The sequence below is a fragment of the Lepidochelys olivacea genome (assembly GCF_965140295.1).
Source record: "Lepidochelys olivacea isolate rLepOli2 genome assembly, chromosome: 1".
Classification (NCBI taxonomy): Eukaryota; Metazoa; Chordata; order Testudines; family Cheloniidae; genus Lepidochelys; species Lepidochelys olivacea.
The window spans coordinates 64,001,716-64,023,076 of record NC_140411.1 but is presented as its reverse complement, the minus strand read 5'-3'; the positions used below and the strand labels follow the sequence as shown (position 1 = coordinate 64,023,076).

At 39.3% G+C, this 21,361-nt stretch overlaps 1 protein-coding gene across 1 annotated transcript in view; it reads left to right on the top strand.

The window, feature by feature from the left end:
- Positions 1-13,985, top strand: part of DGKH (diacylglycerol kinase eta) — a 252,206-nt gene extending 238,221 nt beyond the window's left edge. Inside the window, 4 exon segments of the mRNA XM_084643173.1 lie at positions 2,106-2,225; positions 2,353-2,461; positions 3,924-4,054; positions 13,764-13,985. Coding sequence (XP_084499299.1) covers positions 2,106-2,225; positions 2,353-2,461; positions 3,924-4,054; positions 13,764-13,853 — 450 coding nt within the window. The 3' untranslated portion in view covers positions 13,854-13,985.
- Positions 13,986-21,361: the final 7,376 nt, after the last annotated feature.

The following is a 21,361-nucleotide window of genomic DNA, read 5'->3' as shown; positions in this document are numbered from 1 at the left end:
AAACTCTAATGGCAGGAAGAAAGAAAGTATTTTACTATACCTATAATTAAATTCTACCTTCCAAGATATCTCAAAAAAAAAAAAAATTCTCCAGAACTAGAGATCAAAAGCCCTTTCAACAACCGTGTAAATCTTTGCTATCCAGCAGGTCCAACCCCACAGATAAAGTCTTCAGGAGCACCACTCTGGACTGTCTTGGCCACAGACAAATGGACTCTTGAAATCAAATCCAGGATGCCATGTATTCTGTAACTCTGCAGAATTTGACACAGAATCCAACCTTTCGATGCAGAACTGTGCCCTCGAATCTATGCTTTCATTTCAATAGAAAATATAATGAACTTTCAAGTCCTCTGAATTATGAAAATTAAATTTGAAATTTTGAAAATGTAATGGCAGTTTAAACTGATGCCATGTGTCTGCTTGAGTCTGCTCCCAACCCTAAACTGTATCTCTGAGAAATGTGAATGGTCCCATCGATCTCAGTGGGGGTGTTTACCTTGAAACCTCATGATGGCAAATTAAAATTTCAACATGATGGCTCTTTTTAGCAGAAATATCCAGCTATTGTGCTTATCCCATATCACAAATGACCACTAACCCCTTTCCTGGTGCCAAAAGTCTCAGCTGATATTTCCAGCTTCCTCCATTACAACTTCTATGCAGTGCTACATTTCAGTACAAAACTCTATGGCATACTGAAGACTGAAAATATGGAAGGAGTATAAAATAAATTATTAGTGGATATTACATTCATTTTCAAATGGGAGCAATTGTACTAATTTTGGTGGTCATTTTCAAAATAACCTGAATGTGGAATTCGGTATGGATTTTTTTTGGTTTCAGCAAAACAAAGATGCCTTCTTGCACACCTCTTTTTTCCTTATTTGCAAAAGGGGATAACGATTTTTATCTTTCTTTTTTTTTTAGATCAATTGATTAAGTGGGCTGTCAAAGGGCTAGTTACTATTTCTGACCCCAACATACCTACTTTTCCCCCTGCTCATTCCAGAGAGACAGTGTGAGTCACTGTGAGAGCTGGGATTAGAATTTGGGAATTCCTAGCTCAGAGGTCAGCAACCTGTGGCATGTGTGCCAAAGGCAGCACGTGAGCCGATTTTTACTGGCACTTTGCTGACAGCCAGGGTCCCAGCCATTGACCCCCACTCAGCCCGCTGCTGGCCTGGGGTTCTGTTCACCTTGCTGCTAGTCTGGGGTTCCAGCCACCCGGACCCCTCCCAGCTGGGGTCCTGGCTGCCGGCCCCGCTCAGCCCGCTGCCAGTCTGGGGTTTCCTCGGGGATCCCTGTAAATGTAAATTTTATTACTGGCACGCGAAACCTTGAATTAATGAAGACTTGGCACATTGCTTCTCAAAGGTTGCTGACCCCTGTCCTAGTTGTTAATTCTTTGCTTAGTCTATTAAAGGGACTTTGAAATCTTGGAAAGGCCTTCATGGCCTGGTTACTCCACCCATTCCATTTCTACCTCCTAACCAGAGAAGAGCTGTGCATCACATGAAAAAATTTGAGTAATGGCAACCTTGGGCTTCCTGACACTATAAGTTACACTTGTTTTCTCTGATGCTGTTTTTTATCTAAGTTTTCTCCAGGCCACTGGCCTTTTTAAAATTCTTACCTCCATTGTTACGTGACATCATAGTCCAGCAATGAGAGCATACAACTATGAGCTTATAGCAGAATTGGGAAAAGCACAAAATATTAATATTTCTACATTTGGCACTGTGCTGATTACCCGTTGTGCTTCTGGATTGATGGAGGTAGAAGGCCACAAGACTAGGGAATTTCTTACTGTACATTGGATTCTCTGGGTTTGTACATCCATTAGTTTGGGAGACTCTCCCTTGTGCTTTAAATCTCCATTTATATTTCTGGAGTACGATGAGTGATGGCAGAAATAGATAGGTGGGCACACACCAAAGTTTTAGCTGTTTGTCATTCTTGTAGTTAGGACCAACCCAAATGCAGTCTCTAGAATGGTGAAATGCATGCGCAGGGAAATTAAATGGGGTAAGAAATCCCCCATTTGTTTACTTTCAGTATAAGGCAGCCATTTAACATTCTTTTTCTGGTTTGTTCATAAATAGCAATTGGATCCTCCCCATGAAGAGCTGCTGTCTGATGCATTACACAGTGTGGAGATTGAATTAAGAAAACTTGCTGAGATTCCATGGCTTTATTATGTTTTCCAGCCAAATGATGATGAGGTAGGTCAGGTGATTACTTCTAAGTGAACATAATTTTACTTCACTAGACAAGAGTAAATTAGAATTCCCCATCATCATGTGAGGCATTTTTAAAGTTTAGTGGTTGTTTTCCTCTTTTTCCATGCAGGATCCCCCTCTGGATTATTCTAAGAGAAACAACAGAAGTACAGTATTTCGCATAGTGCCAAAATTTAAAAAGGAAAAAGTCCAAAAGCATAAGAGCAGCCCTCAGCCTGGTATGTGTTTTGACATTGCAAGAAAGATCATAACTTTTGGAAGAAAACATGATTTCATATCTTTCATAACAGCTAAAATAATGTGCAACACCTAGAGGATAAAATCCTAGCTCCATTGAAGTCAGGAGGAGTTTTGCTGATTGATGACTTCAAAGGGAGGAGGATTTCATGCAGTACATTTAGCAGGTGTGTGTCAATAGGATCCCCAAACAACTAGGTGAATAGAAGAAGTAGTTTAAAAAATACTTAAGGAGCTACTGTTTTGCCATCTACTTTTGGGATAGAAGGTCCCATGTGTCTGTTTGGGTGGTTTTGTTTAACTCCATGCCAACACAAGTCATACATAAACCAGTTCTGTTTCTGTATAAAGCACTGATTCCGGTTTTTCAGGGTAGTCTGAGAGAGGCTGCACAATGGCTTTCATTAACACTTGTTTAATTGAACCAGTTGTCCCTTAACGTCCCAAATAAGTTTTCACTGCAGTTAATTTTGTACATCAAACAAAATCCTGCTCTCTTAATTAGTTAGTAGAAGTTGAACAAACTCCACTCTCCTCTCTCCCCACTGTTTTCTGTGAACATACTGCCTTGATATTATGCCTTGAAAATAACTGGTGTCACAATAGACCTAAAACTGCTCCCACGCCTTGGTCTTTCACAGCAGGCAGTGTGCTACACTGCCCTCAAATGCAAAACAAGCTCTCTACAGTTTTTAATCTGAATTTAGCTTTTCAGTTCTCTAATATGTTAAAATATAAAACATATTAGAGTACTTCAGTCTGAAGCTAATCAGCATTGAATGAAAGATAAACAAAGGTGCAAAAGAATAACAGTAACATAAACCTACTTTGAATAAACTTGGCCTATTAAGACTAATGTGGGCAACTAACCTTAGAGAACAATGTTGACAGAGAGCTTTTTAATGGCCTATGTAACCAGTATGGTTAATAGAATATTTGTTGCATTAATTAAGAACACTAGAAAAACTTGTAAAGTTGGGCTTGCATGCTGCGATCTCTATAGGAGTACAGTATATATGTTGATTTTACATTTTAGTTAGTATTTGAAGTGTGTGTTATTTCTGGCTGCACTGAACCAATAAAGTGTCATTAGTATACAGTGGAACAAACTTGGACCTTGCACCACTGGTCCTAAGATGATTAAAAGTGAATTTGTTGAAGTATATGAGGTTTGATGGCTTTATTGAGGAAACTGGAGTAAAGCTGAAAGCTCGGCTGCAAAGCAAAGAACCCCATCTTTGTTTAGATACCTTCTCATATTTATTGCTAACCTCTAACCTGCATGTAAAAAGAAACTCAGTTTTTGTGGAAATGACGCCTTTAACCTTTCCCTTTGCTAGCACGGCAGTTCTACTCTGTTTTCCACACTCTTTGGCCTAACCTTTGCTTGTAATGCATTTGAGCATGTAGAAATTAAGGGGGTTTTGCTCTTAACTTTGGTAGTTCAAAAATGGGGCACAGATGAAGTTGCTGCTTGGCTGGATCTGCTCAGTTTGGGAGAGTACAAAGAAATCTTCATCAGCCATGACATCCGAGGCTCTGAGCTTTTACATCTGGAAAGGCGAGATCTTAAGGTATTTCCTTTGTGCTACTTTTCTGCTCTTTAGAATTTTCTTTGACAAAAACAAAACAAAACCTTTCTACTGTCCTTGCTTCTGTTATGTGCTTGTAGCTTGGCTTATACTGTGCAAATATGCAGTAAATTACTACACGCTGTCCTGTGGCCTGAATTTCTTACATGTTGTCCTGTATTTTCAAGCCATGGATATTAGCAATATTGGAGATTATCTTTTCTCATGCTTCATATAGAATTATAGTATGTTTCATCAAGCTCAGTGAAAGCACTCCCATTGTCTTACTTACATCAATATATTACAGTGTTAACTTTAAAAAAACTCGGTTTTAACTAGATTTAGTAAAGAGGATCGGTGTGGAAGGTGAATTGTTCATAATCAATTTATTAGGCTAGTGATAATTATTTTAAATGTATCTAGTGCAAGGTCAGCAGGTAAAAGTTCATTTAAAATTATGAATACATTACTTCAGTAGTCAGTGTGTGGAAGATGGACAGTTTGATGATAGTCTTCAGCATTGGCCATTTGCAGACTTATGAGTTTGTCTGTCAGGTGTCCAAATATATCCTTCAAAACAGCTTTTTGTTTTGTTTTTGGTCAGTTTTTAATTTTGTGAAAAAAATCAAGCCTTCTATCTTTCTGAGATCACTTATTTAAAAAATGAAAAATCATTCCTCCCTGTTCAGTTCAAATAAATAAGAACCATGTTTTGGGAGAAGAAATGTTAGTGCAGGGGTGGGCAAACTACGGCCCGCAGGCTGGATCCGGCCCCTCAGGGCTTTGGATCCGGCCCACAGGATTGCCCCTGTGGTGCTGCAGGCCCCGCGCCGTTCTCAGAAGCGGCCAGCACCACATCCCTGTGGGGGTGGGGCAGAGGGCTCTGTGCATTGCCCTTCCCTTCAGGCACTGCCCCACCTCAGCTCCCATTGGCGGGAACGGGGAACCGCAGCCAATGGGAGCTTCGAGGGAGGTACCTGGAGGCGTGGCAAGGGCAGCACGCAGAGCCCTGTGCCCCCTGCTTCCTCAGGGGCTGTACAGGGACATGGTGCTGGCCGCTTCCCGGAGAGGCACAGCTTGGGGCCAGGGCAGGCAGGCAGGGAGCCTACCCTGGCCCCGGTGTGCGCCGCTGCCACCCCTGAACCTGAACCCTTCCTGCACCCCGCCCCCCAACTCCCTGCCTGCATCTTGCACCCTAACTCCCTGCCTTGAGCCCCCTGCTGCACCTCGCACCCCTCCTAAACCCCAACCCCCTGCTGCAGTCGGCACCCCTCCTCTGCCCCACTCCATTGCCCATAGTCCGTTCTTGCACACCGCACCCCCTCCCACACCCCGCACTCCCTCCTGCACCCCAACCCCCTGCCCCAGCCCTGTATACAATTTCCCCACCCAGATGTGGCCCTCGGCCCAAAAAGTTTTCCCACCCCTGTGTTAATGTATTGAAAAATGTTAGCCTGGCAGATGATAGTTACTTTGCTCTTTGAAATGGTGGTGTTTGAGATTGCTGGTCTTTTTCTGGATCTACTTAAGTGTGTCCATTATATGTAATAGAGACAGTATCTTTGGGGATTCATTAAATTACTTTTTACTGAAACAGAAATCATGACCTTTTGATAATGTGTTTGAGAAATCTGCATGCAACAAATTGCAACTTCTCATACTGCATAAAACAAGAGGTTTCAATTTATACAGTATCCTAACATTTACATCTAAAACACAAGTCATTGTGTCCAGCCACATTTGAATACTGCTGCATGTCTAGGCTATTTTTCCATGTGGACATCTATAAGGATGCTCCATTAAATTGTTTTAAAAATTGCTCCCATAGCCTGCAATACTTCCTGATAAGAGAGTGCTGACATTGTATATCTGCCATAGGAGAAATGTTGTTGGCATAGGTAGTTGTGTTCTTGTAATGTACTTAGTCTTGTTTGATACATGTCACTGGTCCTTCTGTTTTATCCTGCATCAGTGAGATCCCGGAGCCTCTTTGTCACTGAATTAAATGCTTCCATTGAGGCCTCACAGAGTCCAAACCTGCAAGAACCAAGAAACAGAAAATTATCCAAATAATACATCACAGACAACTTTCCAGTCTCTGGTGTAATTGCCCATTGTCCAGCTATACTGAAAGAAGGAAACTTTATATGGATTTAATGAGGCCGCAGCTTTATTATTAGATGTCTGGGACTATCTGGCAGATAAAAGTATACAGTGCAGGCAACTCCATGTTCATTCAAATAACTATGTGGGGCTTCTATCAACCATGCTTCATTTTTCATCCAGGTCCCCCAGCCAACCCCTGGCTTAGATATTAGCATCCACCCCCACCTTGTAGGGGAGGGTTAACGTGGACTATAAGAAAGGGGGTTGGCTCTCTGCCATACCAATCATAGAAGCCCCGAACCTGCCCCACCCCCCATTCTCTTCCTTTAACTAGCATCTCCTTTTAAAGTCCTTTACCAGCCCATTTATCTGGTCACTGAATGCCTTCTCTATGGAGTACCTGCACTGGATATCCGCCCCACGCTTACACAATAAGTTGCGACATACAGCCTAGCAACCTTTCCTCCTTACCATAATAGGTCCTCCCTGACACCCACTGTGGAGAAGGCGGAAAAACCCTACTCCACCGAAGCCAATTTGGTGGTGAGGGAAAATGTTCCTTCTCAGCCCCCCTAAAAAGGAGTGACTAGTGCTATGCCCACAGCAAGTCCTAACCCAACCTGATATTTGCATCTCGAGGGGAGGTGTCATAAATATAAAGGGAAGGGTAATCACTTTTCTGTATACAGAACTATAAAATCCCTCCTGGCCAGAGACAACATCCTGTTACCTGTAAAGAGTTAAGAAGCTCAACTAACCTGGCTGGCACCTGACCCAAAGGACCAATAAGGGAACCAAGATACTTTCAAATCTTCGGGGTGGGGGGGGAAGGCTTTTGTTTCTGCTCTTTGTTTACATGGTTATTCTCTCTTGGGACTGAGAGAGGCCAGACAGAAATCCATCTTCTCCAACCCATCCTAATCCAAGTCTCCAATATTGCAACCAGGCAAAGTGGATTAGTTTATCTTTTGTTTTATGTGAATTTTCCCTGTGTTAAGAGGGAGGTTTATTCCTGTTTTCTGTAACTTTAAGGTTTTGCCCATAGGGGGATCCTCTGTGTTCTGAATCTGAATACCCTATAAAGTATTTTCCATCCTGATTTTACAGAGGTGATTCTTTTACCTTTTCTTTAATTAAAATTATTCTTTCAAGAACCTGATTGATTTTTCATTGTTCATAAGATCCAAAGGTTTGGGTCTGTGTTCACCTGTACAGTTGGTGAGGATTATTATCAAGCCTTCCCCAGGAAAGGGGATGTATGGCTTGGGGGGATATTTTGGGGGGAAGACGTCTCCAAGTGGTCTCTTTCCCTGTTCTTTGTTTAAAACGCTTGGTGGTGGCAGCATACTGTTCAAGGCCAAGGCAAAGTTCGTACCTTGGGGAAGTTTTTATCCTAAGCTGGTAAGAATAAGCTTAGGGGGTCTTTCATGCAGGTCCCCACATCTGTACTCTAGAGTTCAGAATCAGGAAGGAACCCTGACAAGAGGAAAGGAGGGTGGGTGCTGCCTTGTCCGCTGCATGGAGAAAGGGCTTTTAATGCCTGAATCTGCCCCTTTTAAAGCCTTCCACACATAGGTACCCAGGGGATGAGTCAGCATTGCCATGCTGACTTCCACCCACCATTTTTAGATCAGCTTCTGACCTCCTTCCTTCCCCCACACCTGTAAAGCACTGCTACATTCCTCCCCCCAAGCTTCAGGTGCAGTGCAGTCATTCTCAACAGGGACTAGACGATTCAAAAGCTAGAGAGGAAACTTAGCACACCAGGGCTGTGGCTTCCTTGAAAGGAAAAACCTAAGAGATTAAAATTATTGGAATGGACTGTTAGTAAACAGTATTACAGTAGGCAAGTAAAGTCCCTCTGGCCTTATTCAAGGATCATTTTGATTGTGTGATCAAACTGAAACTTAACCAAGTAGCTTTCTGCAACATGGCCATTAACTGACTCTTCTGGAAGCTAGGGCAAATGATGAATCAGACTGATTTTTAATTCCAGTGGTGCAGGGAAGCCCCTGTCCATTAACTAGAGGCTGGGTCGTGTGCAGTAACCACAGTGTCATGTTGGGAGTGTTTCATATTTTTGCCAGAATTGCTGTGGAACTTTCACCAAAAGTGCTCATTAAATCCCAGCAGACCCTTTGGCCAAATGTTTGTGTTTTTTGTGTTATAGCAGCATATCTGAATAGTTGAGTGGAGCACTCAGCCTGTTTGTTGCAAACCATACTGGCATGAACTCTGAATTCAGCTTGCCAATTAGAGACAGTGCTCGGCACCTACGATTTTCTGACTGCTGAGTTGATCAAAGATATATCCCTGTGCTACAAGGACACTGGAAAACACATCCACAAATTTCCCCTATCATATTTTTCTCCCACATGACTACTGAAATGTGAAAACTTAATGGGTCTTCAATACACATGGAAGTTAGGATCCACGTACATCCTTTCCTCATTGCGATCCACATTTGTACAAGGCCTGTGCTTGTACTATGTGGCATGGTCTTTGATCCCTCACCTGTATGTAACCATCCTGTTCCCTAGACTGTCTGCAGTGGATTTACCTCTCATCTTGCCTGAGCTATGGGAAATGGCTTCTGTCTGTTGCCCATTATATCTGAGCCTGCTGGCCCACCTCTCTCCTCTACTATCTGAGGGTTACTGCAAAACTGTAGCACCAGGAAAGCCCTTTCATGAACCAGATCCCCAGTCCTGGAATGTGACCACTTCCTCCTCACCCCAGCATCCAAGTGGGTTGAAAGTAACTCAACAAGCTGAGGAGCCCCTGACACCAGTCTTTTTTCTGCCCTAGTTGGTGTGTCTTGGACTCAGTTTGTGCCTCTGTGGCACCTGTTCAAAACGGAGAACATCTGCCAGCAGTGCCAGACGTCCCTCAAGACTCTGCCTCTCTTGTCCCTTCATAATGCCCCTTCCCAAGCCCCAAGTAGCTGATCTTAGCATGGACCTTCCATCCACAAGATCTCTCCCTTCCTTTGATGGTCGTGGGAATGAAACATTGAGTGTCAATGCCACAGAAGCTGCGGAAGGAGGGCTGACTGAGACCTCAGTTCCCTTTGTCTGCTCTGCAAGCAGACTCCCTCAGCATGTCCCAACGCTTTAATTCTATATTGTTAAGGCATTTAAAGTGCTTGTTTTCACATGGATTACTCAAAAACAGGAAAATTGTAGCTGAGTTCTTCTCCCTGAGAATTAACCTCTCTACTAATTTACAGAAAGAAATGTTAACAGTTACTAGCATTTTAAAACTGCTCCTGTGCATGAGAGCTGGTTGCTAATATTCCTAGCTGCAAGAGTATCTACTGGGCCACAGTGGTACTGTAGTTCTAATGTCTCTATCGAAAGATTTCAGCCCAGAAGTGCGTCCGATATTTGAAGATGCAGAATCTGGATGGTTGTATAATGAGAGTCAAACTGAAATGTATGGTGCGAGTTGTGTATTGTTTTCATCTTTAGTTTTTGTTTACTGAGTAATAGGAATTAAGTGTGTGTTGTATCTGTGTTGGTCCCAGGATATTAGACAGAGACAGTGGGTGAGATAATATCATTATCTCAATATCAATATCAACTTCCATTGGTGAGAGAGATGAGCTTTCGACCTTACACAGAGCCCTTCTTCAGGTCTGAGAAACGTACTCAGTGTCACAGGTAAATACAAGATGGAACAGATTGTTTAGCCTAATTAGTTAACATATATTTCAATGGACCATTCAAGATGAAGTGGCACTTTAACACACTCCAGTAAAGGAGGAGGGAAAAAGGGGAGCAGGGGAAAGACAGCTTGAGGGGAGGTGTTAGTGTGTTATAGATTTGTTGTAATAAGCTATAAAGCTGATGTCTCTATTCAGTCCATGATTTTTAGTGTCTAGAAAAGTTATGAATTTAAGCTCCCAATTCATAACTTTGCTAGAGTTATGGTGCAAATTTTTTACACCCATGAGCAATGTCGTTATACCAACCTAATTTCCTACAGTAGACTAGGCCTAAGTACATTTCCCAGACCTGAAGAAGAGCTCCGTGGCCTGATCTACACTAGAAAATTAAATCCATACCCCAGGGTGGTGTAGTTAAGCCGACCTGACCCCCCAGTCAATCTAGCTACTGCTTCCAGGGGAGGTGGCTTACCTGCGCTGAAAGGAGAACCCCTCCTGTCGGCATAGGTCGTGAACCTTGTGTCTCTCACCAACAGAAGTTGGTTGAATAAAAGCTGCTGCCTCACCCACCTTGTGTCTCTCATAGGAATTACAGTTTTCAAAAAAAGCTCCTTTAGAGAATATAAAAAAAATCCTTTGAGATTTGTTAGATTTTGGCCTTATTGGATGTCTTTGTTAAATTAGTAATACAGCTAGAAGAAATCTCTGATCTTAAAGATGTTAACAGAGAATTCTATATGTATTATTTGTTTGGAAATATTAGAATGGAACCCTTTTTGCCAAAGATTGAGTGGCAAACCTTTTTATTGGCCGGGGGGCAGGGGGCAAAGCTGGCTAGGCAGCCTACTGTCTCTAGCCTCACCTCCAGAGTATAGTACAGATGAAGATTCCCTGACAGCTGACAACAATTTAAGAAAAAAATTGTTGCAAGAACTTTCATCAGGTTCTTCTCCAGTTATTTTTCAAGGACCTCTTGAGTACTTACATCACTGGGCGGTAGAAACTGAGATGGGCTGGCAATGTAGCCTAGCAGTGTGGCATGGAAAGGATGGGGGTGGGGGGAGAAGGTCCTGCTCTGGAACTAGACTTGAAATTGTGCTGTGGGTCCTCCTTCCAACATATGTTAGCCTGCCGTCTTTGAAAACCCAGAGGATGGAACAAATGTTGGACAAATGGAAGTTCATTAATCAGATGTCAGTTAAATAGAGATATATGGGTTGGACTAGATGACCTTCTGGGGTCCCTTCCAACCCTGATATTCTATGATTCTATGATATGGTACCATATATAAGGTAATTAATGTATGCTTTTGGAGGGTGGGGTCTACTTTGTGAATGATTTGCAGTGTGTTGCTGTTCCAAATCCCTCCCTTTGTGTAGGGCAAAAGTCAGAATAAAAAAAATCCCTGCAAACTTTTTGGCATCTAGATGGCTTCCAAAGTTGTCATATGTGCTGTCTTCTCAACAGAATGATTTGGGAAGATCTCCACAAGTGAAAATTCAGAACTTTTTTACCTGTGTTTTTTTGTTTTCTTGAGGGTGGCAAACTTTAACTGAGGGGCCAGGAGAATTTGTAATGAGAGTCTGAGGCCTAGGGTTGGGAAAGAGCTGTTGATATGTTGGAAGTGTCATAACACGATCCTGTCCTCTTTCTAATCCCTGAAATCTGACAAAATCCTGCTACAATGCTCAACTACCAAAAAATCCTACGAATGAAAATCCTGGCAAAGCCTCATCAAATGCATGCCCAAGTTTGGTGGTGATGGTGAAAGATATATATTCTATTTTCATTATATTTTGTAGTGACTGTAATTTAGATGGAACCAGTAGATCCTGTGACAAATTGTTGCAAGGAGGTTTCTGAGTAGTTGCTTTGAACTTTTCTTTTCCTCATTAGAAAATTAACTTGAAGGCAAATAAGAAAATTTCTCCAACTTCGAATCTATAGCCTTATGCCAGTTCGTTCTCAGGAAAAAAGTTGCAGTAGTCATTATGGGCATTTAATAATTGTTGCATACATTAACTATTTTTCTTTCTTAGATGTTTTTGTTGAGTACTCAAGAAAGAGTGAGGTTGACAGCAGAGGATAGAGCAAAGTGCAGTACGGACAGATGTGCTACAAGTTTCTTCACATTAGTCTGTCAATCCAACTAAATGTGCAAAACCCTTGCAGTTTTAGTCTGGGGTCCATTCTGAGCAGGACCTTCTAACTATGCCAAATCATCATATATGATGATCTTGAGCTGTAGTGTAGATAATTGTCCATTAGGAAACAGGACTGATTTCTTTCCATTTCCAGCCTAACCTGAATTTGAACTCAAATCTTCAAAGGTGAAGAGAGGCCCATGTGTTCGGTTTGTACCCACTTAAATTTTATAGAGAGAAAGGGATTTCTTTCAATTTTATACCACACTCTCCTTGTCTCAGGTTGGTAAATGGAAATTAAATTGCATAATATCTTAATATCAGTGCTTATTTCCAGAGTTTTTGATAACTGCAGAAAACATATATATGAACTCTTTGTGGAAAGTGTGCATACCAGGATATATATTGTTACTACAGTTTTTACAGTACATTAAAATAATAGGAATTATTTTATGCTGCCCTTTCCCTCTTTATTATCCTTGATGTGGAAAATGTGTTCTCCTAAAGTGGAAGATATTATATTTCAGAAATATTTAATATGTTCATAATTATTCAAATAACTTTAATAATATTTATACCTTGTACTTACCTGGCATCATTAATCCAAGGAGATTTCAAGGTGTTTAACAAAGCTGGGTTTTGTATGTGGGGAAACTGAGACTCAGAAAGGTTAGGTAAACTGCTTGAAGTTACATGGTCAGTAGCAGAGTCAGGAATCCCATTCTGCTGCTCTGACCACTAGACCAATACCAATTAAACAAGGTTTGATTCCTTTTTTATTTCAACTACACACTGTTTACAAAAAAATAAAAAACGAATTTCATCAGCAACCGGGTTAAATAAAAGTATGATGGCTGTTGCAAAAAATGTAGACAAATTGTTCAAATAAAGTGAATGACAATGAGTAAGCTGAAACAAATAAATAATTCTTGCACAATGCCCTTGAAATTCTGCAAATTCACTGCCAAAGGGAATGAGTTCCAAAGGTGTGGGTGGGTGGGGAGAGGCAGCCTTTTCTTAAGAGGTCCTTGCTAGTGCCAGTCCTGAAAAGTTGGGTCCCAGAAAACAATATTGAGAACATTTCAGCTGATGTTAACTGCCACATTGATGTACATAGAGAAAGTTTTACAATACATTCAGATTTGTTTCATGTGTACTTTCCCATTTTCCTTCTGGATGTCTTTGTCATGTTTGTCAGAAACTTTCCTCTAATTACCAAGCATATCCATGTTAAAATACTTACCTTTCTGGACTGACAAATTCACTCTAGCCTTAGCTATTGTTCTCTGAAGGAAAGTTGTCCTACATACCTGTAGACCTACATCCACTTTCCCATGGGGATGTGCATATTTGCTGATTAAGATAGGCATGTTAGGGCAACAGATAAAATAAAAATTGATGGATGGAAGCTATGATCTATCACATCCTTTGAAGCCAACAACTGCTACGTTAGAGAGGAGAGGGAGATTGAGCAATTTCTGGAAATTTAAAAAACCTAATGGCTGTGCACAGAAGTCAGGAGAACACAAAAGTAAGGGTTTGTGTGAGGTACAGCGGTTATTGCAGGTAAGTAACTTTCTCTGTGCTGAATAGAAAGAGGTTCATGATAAGTTGTCTGTAATGTATATTTTTTGTAACGTTAGATAACACTTTGCTATTTCCACATTTAGAAATGTGTTTGCTGTTGCAAATTACTTACAATGAATGTAAAGGATTCTGTATCTGCTGCATGGCTGAATCGTGTTGGGATTTTTCTCTTTTGTAAACAAAACCCTCCTCTCCTTTTCTTTTGTAGGACCTGGGGATAACGAAAGTGGGTCATATGAAGCGAATTCTCCAGGGAATTAAAGAGCTTGGCAAGAACGCTCCCTTGTCCGAAGTGTAACTATACTGGTGCTATCCTTGGAAGGAGGGAGAATTGCTAGTTAGCAAAGTGGAGGCACTTTACTGGTTTGTAGTTTACTATATGGTTGGATAAGCACTGGTGTACTATGCAGGTTAATATATCTGCATTCTTGTGTGGTGAAGAGCTTGATCTGAGAATCTGAACGGTTTTGTGCCAAAAAAAAAAAAAAAAGGTTATGTTCAGTGAAGACCTTTTCTTAGTGTGCAAACTTGGCAAGTTCAAGTGAGCACATTTTGGTAAAGAGGTTGGTATATAGTGAACTGCATTGCCTGGAAAATGTAATTAAGTAATGATCGCTTTCCTTACGTATGGCCCAGTACAGCTCTCTTACAATGCAGCAACGTATCACTGTAGAGCCTGAGGTTGCCTGGTTAACTTTCTGAAGCATAGCTTCCCTAAAACATTTTGTACAGAAGACTGAGAGATGGAATGTTCCTGGTTTTGCTCGCAAGACTGACATTGCCTCAGGTACTTAGCACTCATTGGCCAAGGAGTATGGTTACAGACAGCATGAATGCAAACTATAATGCATGGTGTACCTATCTGAATCGTCTGTCTTTCTGTTGCATGACATATCTGATACTTTGAACACTTGAACAATTTTTATATCAGTTTTAATAAGATTTAATTTATTACTACTTGTGTGTCTTTTATTTGGTTACAGGCACTTTTCTATTCTTCAGTGTTGTATTTTACCTGAACATGTTCTGTGGCAAAGACTTGTGGATGTGAACACTTAGCATCTGTGCCATATTTAGCAAATGATGTGCATTGTATATAATTGACACATTCTATAGTTCAGTTTTTAAATTACCCATGTTGAGTAGGTATATCAGGTAATTAACTCCTGAGTGTTTTGGAGTGACCTCACAAAATTATCAATCAGCTTCCCAAATGGAAAATTATCAGAGAGCTTTCTTATGGCGCATTTTAATATAGCTAGTCAGTTACCTTGAATATCTGTTGCATATCTGAACTTTAGGCGTTACTCATTTTATTTGTTATGCAAAAAGAGGATTAAAAAGGTTAGTGAAATGTTTTTTTAAAAGCCAGAAGTAATTTAATGTTGTTTACTATGTGTATAAAATGTTTTAATGTTACAGCTGATTTGATTTTGTGAGGTAAACTTCCCCAGTCTGATATAAGAACTTAGCCATGTGCACCATTTTAATATTGTTTTTTAAAGATTCGTTAAATACCAAAACAATGTACGCATCTACTCCACATATCTATATTCAGTCTGTTTCTTACCAGTACTACTGCACTGGTAAATCATACATATTTAGTAAAAATGGTAATCCTTTCCCAAGTATTGTACACTATGCATGCTTAGGTAAATCACATGCAAAACAATAATACAGAGTGTAAACAGGTTCATTTAGAATTACTCCGATGCTAAACATTTCATTACGACAGGCTTTATGAAATTCAGTTGGGGTGCATCTAAACAAGAAATAGATTTATAATTAATTGAGTTCCCAGATAATTTTTCATCAAGTATTTATCTAATGGGTAAAGAATTTAAATATCTCTGGAAGTAAAAACTACAATAAAACTACTTAAATAATTAGGATATCTTGATGTTTCACAGCTTGGGTATAGTTACACGGTAAAGTCTTCTTTATACTGAAAACTTATATCAGCATAACTGTGTCTCTCAGGGATGTGCAAAATCCGCAGCCCTGCAAGACTTAGCTATGCTGACTTAATCCCTAGTGTAGAAAGTGCTAGGCTGACGGAAGAATTCTTCTGTCAACCTAGCTATCGCCTCTCAGGGGGGGTGGATTAACTATAGCAACAGAAGAACCACTCCTGTCACTGTAGGGAGGGTCTACACTGAAGTGCTACAGTAGCACCTGTAGCCTTTTAAGTGTAGACATACCCTAAATGAGCTTGTATAAAATGGATACCTCCTTGCCATTTGCAAGAATGCAGCATGCCAGCTAAAGAGGCAAGGCTTTTACTAATCATAGATCCTCCTTTTCAACAGCAGAGGCTTTGTCAACTCTTAAAAGTTAAAGAGTAGGTTAATATATTATTCCTTTCTAATATTTGAACAGACTTTCATTTGGTTTAAAAAAGTTTGTTTCCCACATGTTTTAAAGGGAAAAGTGTCAAGTGTTAGGTCCTAACTTTGACCTATCTTTCTCATTTGGTAGGGGTTGTCCCCTGGAAGGTAAATGTCTTCGTTAAGTTTTTTTTCTAACATCCTTCACCACTCTTGCCAAGAAATTTTAATTAAAAAAAAAAATAGCTCAAGTCTGTCTGTCTCAAGCACCATGTGCTGTAGAGTAAATAAAAGGACGCAGTTCCGAGAATTGTGCTGACATAACTGATTATGCTGGTAAACAAACAAAGGAAAGAAGCTATGTTCCATTAGGTTTTCAGCAAAAACCAAACCAAAACAAAACCTGTTTGCCAAGTGCATTATTTTCAAGCTGTTGTCCTAAAAAGGTATGCAAACAATAGAGAGTTTTAAAAATGTACTTGACACTGACCCTTTAATTATGTTCAGATGACATCTGTTATGTCTCCATAAGCCATCTTTCCCTTCTCTCCCAGCTTCTCTGTAAGCTACAGTGTGTACATTTTAATGTGTGGCAGCATTCTAATTTGTGGGTGTTCTGATAGAATATATAATTAATCTTGCTAGTAAACTCAAGATTATAATTTCCTAGTCATAGGATGAATTATCTCTAACATACCCACTGTCTCACTAAACAATGCATAGAATTGGGCATATGCAGCAGAATTTCTTTAGTCTTCTTTCTCAATTTCTGTGTAGTCTTCAGTGACTGCCTCTGGAAAGGGTAAACTCCTTTTGGACGGGAAAATGTATTATTAATAATTCCTCTTTGTTATAACACTCCTAAAATTACCTCAGGATAGGGCAACTTTTCAGCTGTTGTCTTTCTATCAGTAATCCAGGTTTTTTAAATGACTGCCAAAGAATTTAACATCAGTTATGTAAGTGGAGGTTTTTTTAATGTACAAGTAGACTAAGTATTTCAGACTTTATTTATACTTTATTTGACAGAGGTCCAGGAGAGCAAATTTTATAGGAAACTATGACTTAAAAATGTATTTCATATCAGTTCCAAATGCATTGATGAGTAGAACAAAAATAACTAAGGAATCTTTTTACTGAAGGCATAAGTCTATAATGTTGTTTACCTATGTCGATTTTCTGCAGGAAGTACTTTTTAAACACAACGTTACTAATTTATGATTTTATAGCAACTTTTGAAATATTTAGTGTTTTTTGTTAAAGCCCCAGCTCCTGGAGTCCTTTTTTTTAAGTGAATTTCAGGTCCTCATGGCTATGGAGAAAAGGTTGAAAACATGTACTCAAAGGGCTCAGAAAGCAGAAGGAAAATGAAGAGATTCCCCAAAACTATTATTTTTAAAAAACTCAATTTTTTTTACCAATATGATTTTGGGGGGATCTGACTCATGACAGTTGAAATCTTGTGTCAGGTAATACTATAACCAAAAAAGTAAAAATAAAACCCCACTGGAGGAAACAAAAACATGATTTAATACACTTAAGATGACTCTTCTGCTTCTAAATGTAGACAACTCTCTTCTGCCCCATTGCAAAATATGTGCAAGGCAAAACAGGGCAGTTGTTATTAAAATGGAAGTGACAGTATTTGTTCAGATGACCTGGCTATACTACTTAGAAGGAGGAAAGGGAGACATGCATGTTAAAACGGTAGTAGATTGTCATGGGCAGATATATTATCTTAAAATCAGGGTTTGTTTTTTGTATAATGTTTTCTACTTTCTTGCATTCAACTATTGTAGCAACCACTTTTTCAGATGGTACATGTGCTGCCTTTATAATACAAAATGCCTTCTTTAAAAAAGTCTGTTGAAATCACAAATGCAAATGGTATTCGTTTTTACGGTATTGTAAGGGGGGAAATATGTGCAAAAATGTGAAATTGTTATATTTTTTTCTTTTCACTCTATTTTTGTGCATTTTCCCCTTTCTACTTTTTTCATGTAAAACCCTCCCCCTGCCCCCCATCTACTCCCCAGTGCACTTCTATTTAAAAGGAAAAGATTTTACACTTAAGGGGGAAGAGAAAATCAGTAATAAAAAAACCCCAGCTGAACTGTGTCTATTTCAACATAATAGTTCTCTCAGCCTCTTGTGCTCTGGAGAAGGAGTATCATTATAGCTAATGTGCACTAAAACGTATCATTTTAATGCAAACAAGAATTATTATTTTCAAATATAATGCTCCTATTCCATTTTTGTGGATTTCTCTGCATTCTCTGATATTTTGTCTATACAAATATGTAATCTGCCAGTTTATACTTTTTAACTGGATTAAATAATGCCAATTCACCTTATGAAAACTGCACACTACCCACATGAGACACGTACTTTTTTTCACAAGGTATCCTGGTAAAGATTGTCTGTGTTCTGTCATTGTATCATAGCCCTGCCTTCTGGCAGGTTGACAGATAACCAGTTTCACACTGAATGGTAAATTAATATATAAACCCAGACATAACAGAAAGTACAGTAGTGTTACTTTCAAAAATGTATTTAAGAAAATATATTGTACATAGATAATGCCAATTGGACATGAAAGACAAAAAGGAAAGAGAATCTATTTTGCTTGATTCCTAATGTTTATGATTGCACTATTAATGTTTACCACTGTTTATTCATAGCTATATCTGTACCTCTAAGTATTAGGCTCCTTCATTTGTTTGACAGTTCTGGTAACTAGTAACTAGTGGTGTAAAAAGTGTTGATATTTGTCAAAGTTTCAGTTATGTGAGATATATATATTGTTGAGGATAAATGAGTTGGAGTAATATATTTATCTTACAACCAGGGAATTAGCTGATCATTCATGGGTGAGTAATTCAAAGCCACAGAGAGTTATATGGAGTTTTTCTCCTTTCTCCCAAGTAGGATAAATATTTCACTACTGCATTATACTGTGTTACATTTATACAACAAGATCCTCCTTTTGCTGATTCTTTACTAACAGGTTATAAATTTGGGGGTATGATTTTTATATCAAAATGCTGCTCATTTAAGCTGCAAAGATTTTAATGTTTTCAGGAATTGTACATGACTATATTGTTGGCTTGAGTAAAATAATTAGCTGGTTTTTTTGGTGACTTGAGATAATTGAGGAGTTTGGGTAGGAATTAAAATTTGGCTGGTATACTTTTATAGATAAAAACCTGATACTGCTATCAGCAATGTTGATAATATTATAAAGTATCACTTGATAATCATCAATAGAAGGTCTTCACCGGTTGTATAAATTTGTGTATTTATCTATCTATGGGATATAGTGTGGAATTGGATATTTTATACAAAAATGCATTTTCTAGTTCTTTTCTACTGCTGTTGTGTTATGTTTAATAGCTCTGTTAATGGTTTGCTTATGTACTTGAAATGCTCATTTCTGCCATACAGAAGCCCAGTTTATTTCTCAGAAATTATATTGCACTTGGAAAGCTTCCCATCTTTACTCTCACAAAAGATTTTCTAGAATTCCCAGGTCCAACCCTGCAACCCACTGAAGTCAGTGACAAAACTCCCATTAATTTCAGTAGGAATAAGAAGAGGCTCCTATTCTTCTTTTGAATTATTGAATTACAGGCTGTAACAGTAGGCACTTAAGTACAAATTCATTTGTTTTAAAAATGAATGTAGTAAAGGACAAAACAGCCAAAAAAGGAGAAGTAAAACCATCAGAAATGTAGGATTTTAATAATTCCAGCACTTACAGGCAGGTTTCACCAAGTCTTAAACTTTCACGTGCATTGCTATGCTAAATTTTACAACAAAAGATGTATTTCATCCATTCACAGCCCAGAAAAATAGAACATTATCACCCTCATCAATGACATTCAAACACTTAACATCTTTGGCTAAATTGGCAAAAATACTGACTTTTGTGCACCTAAGTGATCGTGCAGTTGTGCTTTAATATTTCCAACAAGTAGGGTGCTTAAACACAATGGGCCAGATTTTCAAAAGTCCTGAGCTCCCACTTAGGCTATGTCTACACTACCACGATAAGTCAACCTAGGCTATGCAACTCCAGCTATGTGAATAACGAAATTCTCCTGTCGACCTACCTTACTCTTCTCTTCGGGGTAGAGTACAGGGGTCTATTGGAGAACGATCTGCTGTCGATTTGGCGGGTCTTCACTAGATCCACTAAATCAACAGCCGGTGGATCGATGTCAGAGTGTAGATGTAGCCTTAGGAACCTAAATGAAGCAGATTGATTTTGCCTGTCAGCTTCCACTGAGCTGTCCAGCTATCTTAGAGACGAAATCCTGGCCCCATTGAAGACGGTGGGATTGGGACCAGGATTCCATCATAAGTGTCTTAAGTAGAAGTTGAGCACTTTTAAATCTGGCCACTTATTTAGGTGCCTAAAAAAGAAGCTGTTTGGCAAAAATCTGGGCCAAATACTACTGCATACCCAAATGAGAACAGGGGCCTGGGAAGCTAAGTAATCGCAGAAGTGCACTTTCATTAAAACCAATGTTACCTGTATGTGACAACAGCTGAGTTAATGAAACGTACTGTGTATTATATGGTTGTACACAAAGTCCCAGAGTGTATATTTGATTTGAAATTAGTTTACCATTAACTTTTTATAAATCTAAAAATAACACATAGCCCAAAGTGACAAATATAATTTTTAAAATAATAAAAATCTGTATAAAACAATATACAGTAGAATAATGTAACTCTGATCTGAAATTAGACCTGATCTTGAAACCCTGATTGATGTGAGCAGTCCTTATAAAAGCAGTCCTGTGGCTTTCTATGAGACTGTTTACGTAAGTATTACACATCTGAGTAAGGGCTGCAGGGGTTGGTTCATACTTATAATAATATAGGGGATCAAATTCTGCCCTTAGTTATACTTGCACAGACCCAACTGGGGATAGTTTTTGACCTGCTGCTCTTTAGACGTGTCTGTTCCAGCAGCAACTAACATTTCTCCCGATTGCAGCATATTTTTTAGAAAGAAACCCCTATGATCACTTATGGTGGTTTTTAAAGTACTGAAAACAATGACAGGTTTCAGAGTATCAGCCGTGATAGTCTGTATCCGCAAAAAGAACAGGAGGACTCGTGGCACCTTAGAGACTAACACATTTATTAGAGCATAAGCTTTCATGGGCTACAGCCCCCTTCATCGGATGCATAGAATGGAACATATAGTAAGATATAGATAGACAGAGCCTCTCACAGTTTGTATGGTAACTTCCAACTTATCTGTGTGTGTGTGTATGTATATATATCTTACTATATGTTCCATCCGATGAAGGGGGTTGTAGCCTACGAAAGCTTATGCTCTCATAAATTTGTTAGTCTCTAAGGTGCCACAAGTCCTCCTGTTCTTTTTGTGAAAACAATGAGATGTTTTTACATTTCTAATAGGTAAAGTAGGTAAGGGTTAGTCTCTTAGGTCTTTTTCTGGAAC